The sequence below is a fragment of the Piliocolobus tephrosceles genome, chromosome 17 (assembly GCF_002776525.5).
Source record: "Piliocolobus tephrosceles isolate RC106 chromosome 17, ASM277652v3, whole genome shotgun sequence".
NCBI lineage: Eukaryota > Metazoa > Chordata > Mammalia > Primates > Cercopithecidae > Piliocolobus > Piliocolobus tephrosceles.
In genome coordinates this window covers 20593395-20602883 of record NC_045450.1, presented here as the reverse complement: position 1 = coordinate 20602883, position 9489 = coordinate 20593395, and the positions used below count along the sequence as shown (strand labels likewise).

General features: G+C 52.0%; 1 protein-coding gene across 7 annotated transcripts in view; it reads right to left on the bottom strand.

Annotated features, from left to right (window-relative positions):
* POLR3E (RNA polymerase III subunit E) overlaps positions 1–9489 on the bottom strand; it is a 43035-nt gene that overhangs the window by 14242 nt on the left and 19304 nt on the right. For 5 of the 7 annotated variants that reach the window (XM_026455366.1, XM_026455370.1, XM_026455368.1 and 2 more), the window contains 7 exons: positions 6669–6776; positions 6270–6319; positions 5153–5272; positions 3646–3731; positions 3294–3338; positions 3127–3218; positions 1432–1552 (listed from right to left, as the gene is read on the bottom strand). In XM_026455366.1, the coding sequence (XP_026311151.1) occupies positions 1432–1552; positions 3127–3218; positions 3294–3338; positions 3646–3731; positions 5153–5272; positions 6270–6319; positions 6669–6776 (622 nt within the window). The remainder of the gene's footprint in view (positions 1–1431; positions 1553–3126; positions 3219–3293; positions 3339–3645; positions 3732–5152; positions 5273–6269; positions 6320–6668; positions 6777–9489) is intronic. The other 2 variants (XM_026455369.1, XM_026455371.1) reach the window with 2 other exon arrangements.

The window sequence follows — 9489 nt, the reverse complement described above, 5'->3', positions numbered from 1 at the left end:
AAAAAAAAAAAAAAAAAAAAAAAAAAAAAAGAATATTGATTGGCTGGATACAATAATGTCTTATGGGGCTGAAAATTTAGAGAGAATTAAAATACACCAGGCCGGGTGCAGTGGCTCACGCCTGTAATCCCAGCACTTTGGGAGGCCGAGGCGGGTGCATCACCTGAGGTCAAGAGTTCAAGACCAGCCTGGCCAACATAGCAAAACCCCGCCTCTACTAAAAATACAAAAATTAGCCAGGCATGGTGCCACTCGCCTTTAATCGCAGCTACTTGGGAGGCTGAGGCAGGAGAATCGCTTGAACCCAGGAGGCAAAGGTTGCAGTGAGCTGAGACTGCACCATTGCACTCCAGCCTGGGCAACAGAGTGAGACTATCTCAAAAAATAAAATATAAAATATACCAATCCTGTGCTCTCTTCGGCAGCACATATACTAAAATTGGAACAATAGAAAAGATTGACAAATTAAAAAGGTAAAAAATTTAAAAAAAAAAATACACACACACCCCCCCCAATCCAGCAGTGTATAAGTAGGAAGGAGGATAGATACAAAATATTCTAAGATCTCTGAATAGTTTGGAATGGGGTAAAAAGCAGCAATGAACATTAAAATGTGTTAAGTCATGAATGCAAGCTGAAAACTGGAGGGTAATCAATGTGAGCCCAAACAGCGTAACTTCCAAGTTAGCAGGAAAAAACAGAAACCGAAATGAATCCAGCAGATGGTAAGAATGATATAAAAATCCAATGTAGGCAGGACAAAGGGTACTATAGGGTGACTATAATCAAGAACAATTCATAATAAATTTCAAATAGCTAGAAAAGTGAGGTTTGAATGTGCCCAACACAAAAATGAGAAATGTTTGAGTGGGCAGATATGTTAATTGCCCTGATTTGATCATTACATTGTATATATACGTATTTAGATTTCACACTGCCCCCATAAATATGTACATTATGTGTTAATTTAAAAAATGTTTAAATGCAGCCGGGCGCAGTGGCTCACGCCTGTAATCCCAGCACTTTGGGAAGCCGAGGTGGGGAGATCACGAGGTCAGGAGATTGAGACTATCCTGGCTAACACGGTGAAACCTCATCTTTACTAAAAATACAACGGTGACTCACACCTATAATCCTAACACATTGGGAGGTCAAGGTGGGTGGATCACTTGAGGTCAGGATTCGAGACCAGCCTGGCCAACATGGTGAAACCCGTGTCTACTAAAAATGCAAAAATTAACCGGGCATGGTGGCGTGCACCTGTAAACCCAGCTACTCAGGAGGCTGAGGCAGGAGAATCGCTTGGACCTGGGAGACAGAGGTTACAGTGAGCCAAGATTGCACCACTGCATACCAGCCTGGGCAAGAGTGAAACTCTGCCTCAAGGAAAAAAATAAAATAAAAAAATAAAAAATATAAAACACAACCTACCTCTTCACCACCCAGTTCCCTTGGACCAACATCGCCACCTTCTGGATGCCTCGCAGAACAGCCACGGAATCAATGGAGGGGCCCAGGAGGCTCATCAAGTTGGCAAAAGGCATGACCTTCACTGAGGAGGGCGCAGGAGACATCAGACAAGGAAGAGGGGCCGGGCCCTTCCCTCCCCTCCAAGAGTCTGCATAGCTTCAGGTTCATGTAATACCCCCAGAATGTGGTAACTAACAGGAATGACACCCATCATAGACAACAGCTGACACTCTCAGGCTGCTCACTGCATGCCAGGCACTGGGCATCTCATGGAATCCAAGGATTCTATGAAGTGCCCCTTGAGGAAGACTGAGGGGTGCCTCAGGAAGAAGGGTATATTACTACTCAAACCTAGAAAGGCTTCAAAACTCACCCGTGATCTCTTGGCTAGGAAGTGGCAGAGCCAGGAAGTGAACCCAAGCCACTTGGCTCCAGTTGGTGCCCTCAATCACTGTGGTCTGCTGGCCTCAACTCCTGCCCAAGTGAGCCCTGGGCAGGGCCCAGGGAAAGTTCAAAATTTGGCTGGGCGCGGTGGCTCACGCCTGTAATCACAGTACTTTGGGAGGCCAAGGCAGGCGGATCACTTGAGGCCAGGAGTTTGAGACTAGCCTGGCCAACAAGGCGAAACCCCATTTCTACTAAAAATACAAAAATTAGCTGGGTGTTGTGGCGGGCACCTGTAGTCCCAGCTACTCTGGAGGTTGAGGCATGAGAATTGCTTGAACCCAGGAGGCGGAGGTTGCAGTGAGTCGAGATTGTGCCACTGCACTCCAGACTGGGCAACAGAGCAAGACTGTCTCAAAAAAAAAAAGTTCCAAGTCCTCTGCAGGAAGACAGCCTGCAATCCCGGGCATATCACGGAGCTCCCCTCTCTCCTTAGACTCCCAAGAGCTCATGGTGGCATCTCAAAGGATGAGCCCAGGTTCTGGGGCTCCATTCTGAGCTCAAGGATCAGGTCTGTTGTTCACCAGCCACGGGTGCCCTAAAGGTTCTGGCTCTCAAGAGTCCTTTGAGAAAAGGAGACCAGTCCTTATGGTGCCAGGTCTGGTGAGGGTACCCAGAAGCAGTGCCAGTGAAGACACTGTCATGAAAATGACTCTGAGCCGGCACAGTGAGTGGTGTCTGCTTGTAGGCCCAGCCACCCGGGAGGCTGAGGCAGGAGGATCACTTGCGCCCAGGAGTTACACAGCAAAACCCCAGGTCTCTTATAAAAACAAAACCAAACAAAAAAAGCCCCTAGTCCATGTTCACCTGCAAGGTCCTATACTTTAGAAGCCTCCTCTCTGATTCCTCACATTCGTCCCCAGGAACTGTCATTAGTCTCTTTTTACAGAAAAACAAACGAAGCCTCCGAAAGGTTAGTGACCTGCCCAAGAGCACGACAGGCAAGCGGCGAGCATGGCACGGGAACCCAAGCCCCTCTGCGGGGGCCGGCACTGCCGTCCTGCATTCAAGGGAACCCCGACCCCGCCTGCGGGGGCCGGCCGCACTGCCGTCCTGCATTATCTTTCCAGACACGGATGCGGCTGCAAAGCTGAGCAGGCTGTGGGCAGCAGGGGCCTCTGGCCTTGCCCCCTGGTCCTCGCTGTCCCAGAGTCCATTCCTCAGGAGCCACTGGGACTGGGGGCCCTGGGAGGGCAGGGGATGGGCACCCACCATTCTTCATCAGGATCTTGATCTGATCAGCCAGGGGCAGCGTGCGCAGCTGGGCCATGGACAGGACGTTGCTGGGGGCCACAGGCTTGTCTCTGGGGAAAGCAGAGGAGGTGGCTTAGAGGCGGCCGGCCCAGAAAGGGAGAGGGTGTCCGGCCGCTTCTACTTACTTCTCCTCCTCCTGGCTGGGCGGCATCAGCATCATCAGGTACTCACTGCAGGGACACGGCAGGGCACAGGCTCAGGGCTGAGCCAGGATGGACCCTCCTCACCAGCCGCCTAGGTGAGGGTCTGGGGAGGGGGTGCGGACAGCCCATCCCTGCCTTCCCCTGGCAGCCCTGAGCCCCTACAGAAAAGGGGACCGTCTCTTCCCAGGCCCACCCTCCTGGCCTTCTCCAGGGGACAATGGGCTCCATCCTCATGCTAGAGGAGGGGCCACAGTCCTCTGGGAGGATCCACACCAAGGACCCTCGGGGACCCTGGGTGGGCATCCAGCTTGCATGCTGGCCCAGCCCACCCCACCTGGGTGACTTGACGAGCTCCGTGTTCTCCACTCCGCTCGAGCCAGGGCACAGCAGGTACTGGCGCTCATGCTCAGAGCGACTGTCCTGTGGGAGGAGGGCAGGGTGCAAGAGGAGCCTCAGCTGACGGCCCTGGCCTGGCCCTCTCCCCCAAGGCCTCCCCTGTCTTCCACTCCATGGCCAGCCACAGAACCACATCCAACCTCCTGAGCACAGGCCCCAAGGCCTCTGACATGGCCTCAGCCACTCATCTTCCTGGCCTTATGACCAGCCCAGCCCCAGCCCCCAAGCCTCGATGCCTTGTCTATAACACAGGCACACCACCAGCAATGACAAAATGATGGCTAACGTTCACTGAGCACCTAGGATGAGGTGGACTCTGTTCCACTGACGGTAAATATACTAACCTATCTCATCTTCAAAATAACTTGGCAAGGTAGGTGCTATTATTACTACTCTCATTTTATAAAAAAGAAAACTGAGGCTCAGAGAGGTTAGGCAACATGCCCAAGGTCACACAGGAAGAAACAGCAGCGTCAGAAGTTTGACCCCGAGTCTAAGGGTTTTTCAACACAAATCTCTTCCAAGAAGGTCCCGGAGAAATCAGGAGTTGTTCCTCACCCCAGAAAATATTGGGAGCCCTGGCCCATGGTGTTTTTGGAAGCTTCCCTCACTCAGTACATAGTTTCAAGGGTTAGGTTCTAAAGTCAGTGCACCAGGGCCAGGTGGTCATGGCTCACGCCTGCAATCCCAACACTTAGGGAGCCTGAGGCGGGCAGATCACTTGAAGTCAGGAGTTCACGACCAGCCTGGCCAACATGGCAAAACCCTGTCTCTACTAAAAATACAAAAACAAAAAAGATTAGCACGTGCCTGTAGTCCCAGCTACCTGGGAGGTTGAGGCAGAAGAATCACTTGAACCCGGAGGTGGAGGTTGCAGTGAGCTGAGATTGAGCCACTGCACTCCAGCCTGGGTGTCAGAATGAGACTGTCTAAATAAATAAATAAATAAATAAATAAATAAATAAATAAATAAAAATAAAAGTAAACAAAGTCAGCGAACCAGATGAAAACCGAGTGTAGTAAAAAAAATCCCCCTGGGCAGGTTTGCTGGGAACTCCGGGGCAACAACACACGACCACGACCGACTCTCTAGGGCAGAACTGGAGAACGCGCCTGGCCTGCGTTTAGGGCCTGGGCTCTAGCGAAAATATGTAACCAGGCACCAGCCCCACTGCAAGCCCAGCAAGATGCCCAGGCCCAGGGGCCAAACCCCACCCAGGGAACCAAGGACTCGTATCTTTTTCTCTGGCTCCCCTGGGGCCCACGCTAAGTGGCTCGGCTACAGTGAAGTGTAAACTGTCCACAGGACTCGATTCTCTCTCTGTGGCTATGACTCATGAATCTGACTTAAGTTCAAGGTGAGACACGAAGGCCACACCATGACCCGTCCGGGCATCGGGGTATTTCCCCCAGGGCCCCACGAAGCCCCGCTCACCCTCACTCACCCTCAGGCCATAGTAATGCAGATGGACCCAGGGCTCCTCCGCATGCTTCTTCTGCAGGAACTCGTAGGACTGCACACGGCGCTGGCGGGCCTGCTCGGACTCAGGCCGGGAGAACCGCACCTGCGGTGGGAAGCGGAAGAGGTCATACCCTCGGGCCTGTGACGCTTGCTGGGCTGCCGTCTCAGCCCCTGCCAGGAGACCAGAGAACTCCGTATCCGGGTTTTCCACTCTCCCTTCTTTTCCTAGCACGGGTCATTTAAATTCCGTTCCAACCGTGTCACTCCCAGAGCTGCCTGCACACGCCAGGGAGCGGCTTATACTTGCTCGTGCCTGCCCAGCCCAGAGGCTTGAGGGGGATTACAGAGTCCCAGGTACCAGAGCGGGCAGAGTCCTTAAAGCACACAGGACCAGGGCGCCTCCCGAGTAGCTGGGACTACAGGCGCAGGGCGCCTTTTCTATGTCCCCCAGAGCAGAAGGGAGTTTCTAAGGTCCTAATAAGGTACGGAGAGAAGAGGATGAGCTCCCTGCGCCACCTCCATGTCCGGTATGCCGGGGTTCCCCAGTCCTCAAGGACGTCCAAACACTCACCACTCTCTAGCCACACCTGTGTATCATCCTTCTACGTGGAGCATTTTTCTTTTGGTACTACTCATTTTAATCCAAATACGCTTAAATAGGGAACACTTTACAAACCATAAATGGAAGGTTAAGATTCTTTGAAAAATCTTTAAAATTCAGGAGTAACTATTAAAACAGAAACTATTCATCTGTGCCCCAGAAAGAGGATAGAATCACAGTTAATTGGCTTTGGCTCTGTTAAGATACGGGTTTCATGGCAGAGCTGGTCTGCGGGTTCTCGGGGCTCCTGGCCCCAGCTTCCTGCTCCCAGGTGATTCCAGCCAAGTCCCAGGCACACATCTCCCGGATCCAGCCAGGCCTTCCGTCTTGTGTACAGTTGGGACAAGTCAGGTTGTTCCCTCCAGGTAGCCCAGCAAAAAGGCTCAAAAGCATGGACCCTGTTTGCTCCACCTGCTTCCTGCGAAGACCCACTACTCCTTGGTCTGTGGTCCTGCTGCCGCCCAGGCAGAACCCTCCTCCTCCAGGGGCCAGGGCTCACCGTGATCTGCTTAACATCGTCTTCTGCCTCATCCTGTGAAGAGTCCCCTGCTGCAAGAGAGACAAGCCACTGACTGCAGTCCTTGGGAGCCTCCACCTCTTCTCTCCACCCCACCCACCAGGGAAGCCTCAGGCCAGGGTGCCGCGAATTCTCCCCGCAGAGGGAGCTGCCTAAGCCAGTGGTTCTCAATTGGGGATAGTTTTGCCCCTTTACCCCGGGGATACTGGGCAATGTGACATTTTTGATTGTCATGACTGTGGGGTGGGTGCTTCTGGCATCTAGTAGGTAGAGGCCAGGGATCCTGCTAAACATCCTATCATCCCATCCCTCTTTCCAGGACCAAGCCATCCCACTAGGATGAAGGCAGGCAGGTAGCAGGGCTGGGGATCCCGGGCTCACCCTCGTTGGCTGCCTCCCTCTCCCGGTGCTTGGCGTCAGCCTTATCCAGGTAGGAGAAGCTGGGCCGCAGCTGCAGGATGCCATGTAAAGGTGTCAGGTGGAGCTCACCTGGCGGAGGAAGAAGGGCTTGGACCCAACTCTAGAAACCTGCCCAGTTTGGCTCAAGGGAGTCATCAAGTCCCCTGAAGACCTAGGCCCACCATCAAACCACCTCCCATTCCCGCTACAGCCCCCAATCCTAGAGTCTTGGGACCACCATGTTAGGGACCATCCCCAACTCCACCTGGTCCTGCTGGACACAGCAAGCACACAGCCCAGACTAGGACAGGAACCTGGACTCTTCTGTTCGAACCCACTTCCTTCAGTCCCAGCCCGGTTCCACGCCGCCTCCCCAGCTGCTTGCTTTGCCACACTAGGCAAATTGGCCCTGCTGTTTACCCTCCAGGCCTCAGCCAGATCACCCTTACTGTCCCACCCCACACACCTGGACTTCCTCTCCTCCTTATCCTCTACCTCTTCCTGCCAAAATCCCACCCGTTCCACTAGGACGTCCACTAGTGCCACTGTGGCTGGGGAAGAGGCCCTGCTGGAACTGGGTGGAGTGTCCACATGGCCTCTGATAAAGATGATGACTTTCCCTCCCACTGCAAGGGATGTGGCTTTCAAGAATCACACGCTTGAGACACGGGTTCTAAACAGAACACGAGAGTTACATGACACTACTTTTGATCCTATCCCGTTTTGTTTCCTAAGTGTTCAGATTAGTTTCGTTCATTGCTTTTGAGACTAAATACTTAAGCACTTTGTACTTTTTTTGTTGGAGACGGAGTCTCGCTCTGTCGCCCAGGCCAGAGTGAGCCATGATCTTGGCTCACTGCAACCTCCACCTCCCCGGTTCAAGTGATTCCCCCGCCTCAGCCTCCCAAGTAGCTGGGACTACAGGTGTGTGCCACCATGCCCGGCTGAATTTTTTTGTATTTTAGTAAAGACGGTGTTTCACCATGTTGGCCAGGATGGTCTCAATCTCCTGACCTCGTGATCTGCCCGTCTCGGCCTCCCAAAGTCCTGGGATTACAGGTGTGAGCCACTGCACCCGGCTGCACCTCGTACTTTTTACCAGCTTTGGGACAAGACTCATGTACCATACAGTCCACTCCTTTAAAGCATACAAATCAATGTATTTTTTTTTTTTTTTTGAGATGGAGTCTCACTCTGTTGCCCAGGATGTTCAGTGGTACAATCTCAGCTCACTGCAACCTCCGCTTCCTGAGTTCAAGCTATTCTCCTGCCTAAGTCTCCTGCGTAACTGGGATTACAGGCATGTACCACCACGCCTGGCTAATTTTTTGTATTTTTAGTAGAGATGAGATTTTACCATGTTGACCAGGCTGGTCTCGAACTCCTGACCTCAGGTGATCTGCCCACTTCAGCCTCCCAAAGTGCTGGGATTACAGGCATGAGCCACCACTCCCGGCCATAATTCAATGTATTTTAACGTACTCACAAAGCTGTGCAGCCAGCACAATCAATTTTAGAACATTCTCATAACCACAAAAAGAACCAGGCAATCCCCACTCCACTCTCCCACTAGTCCCTGGTAGCCACTAATCTACTTTCTGCCTCTGTGGATTTGCCTGTTCTGGACATTTCACATACAGCCACACATGACTTAACAATGGGGATACGTTCTGAGAGATTCATCGTTAGGTGATTTCATCATTGTGCAAACATCGCAGAGTGCACTTATACAAACCCAGACAGCAGAGCCTACTACATGCCTCGGCTCTATGGTATGGCCTGTCGCTCCCAGGTTACACACTGTACAGCATGCTACTCGCCTGAATACTGTAGACAGTTGTAACAGAATGGTATTTGTGATCTAAATACATCTAGGCTGGGTGCAGTGGCTCATATCTGTAATCCCAGCACTTTGGGAGGTAGGGGCTGGAGGATCACTTGAGCCCAGGAGTTTGAGACCAGCCTGGGCAATATAGCCAGACCGCATCTCAACAAAATTCTTTTAAAAAAATTAGCCAGATGTGGTGGCACGGCCTGTAGTCCTAGCTACTCAGGAGACTGAGGGAAGATTGCTTGAGCCCAGGAGATAGAGGCTGCAGTGAGCTATGATCACCACTGAACTCCAGCCTGGGTGACAGAGTGAGACCCGGTCTCCAAAAAAATTAAAAAATTAAAACAAACAAACAAACAAAAAACCACACAAACAAAAGACCCAGAAAACCCTAAACACAAAAAGGTACAGTAAAAGTATAGTATAAAAGACTAAAAACAGCTTATAGGACTGAAGCTGCTCTGGGTGAGAGTGAGTGGCGAGTGAATGTGAAGGCCTATGACATTACTACACGCTACTGTAGACTTCATAAAGACTGCACACTTAGGCTACACTAAACTTATAAAAAAATAGGCTGGGCACAGTGGCTCATGCCTACAATCCCAGCACTTTGGGAGGCCGAGGTGGGTGGATCACGTGAGGTCACGAGTTCGAGACCAGCCTGGCCAACATGGCAAAAACCCTGTCTCTACTAAAAAGACAACAATGGCCGGGTGCGGTGGCTCAGGCCTGTAATCCCAGCACTTTGGGAGGCCGAGACGGGAGGATCACGAGGTCAGGAGATCGAGACCATCTTGGCGAACACGGTGAAACCCCGTCTCTACTAAAAAATACAAAAAACTAGCCAGGCGAGGTGGCGGGCGCCTGCAGTCCCAGCTACTCGGGAGGCTGAGGCGGGAAAATGGTGTAAACCCAGAAGGCAGAGCTTGCAGTGAGCTGAGATCCGGCCACTGCACTCCAGCCTGGGCGACA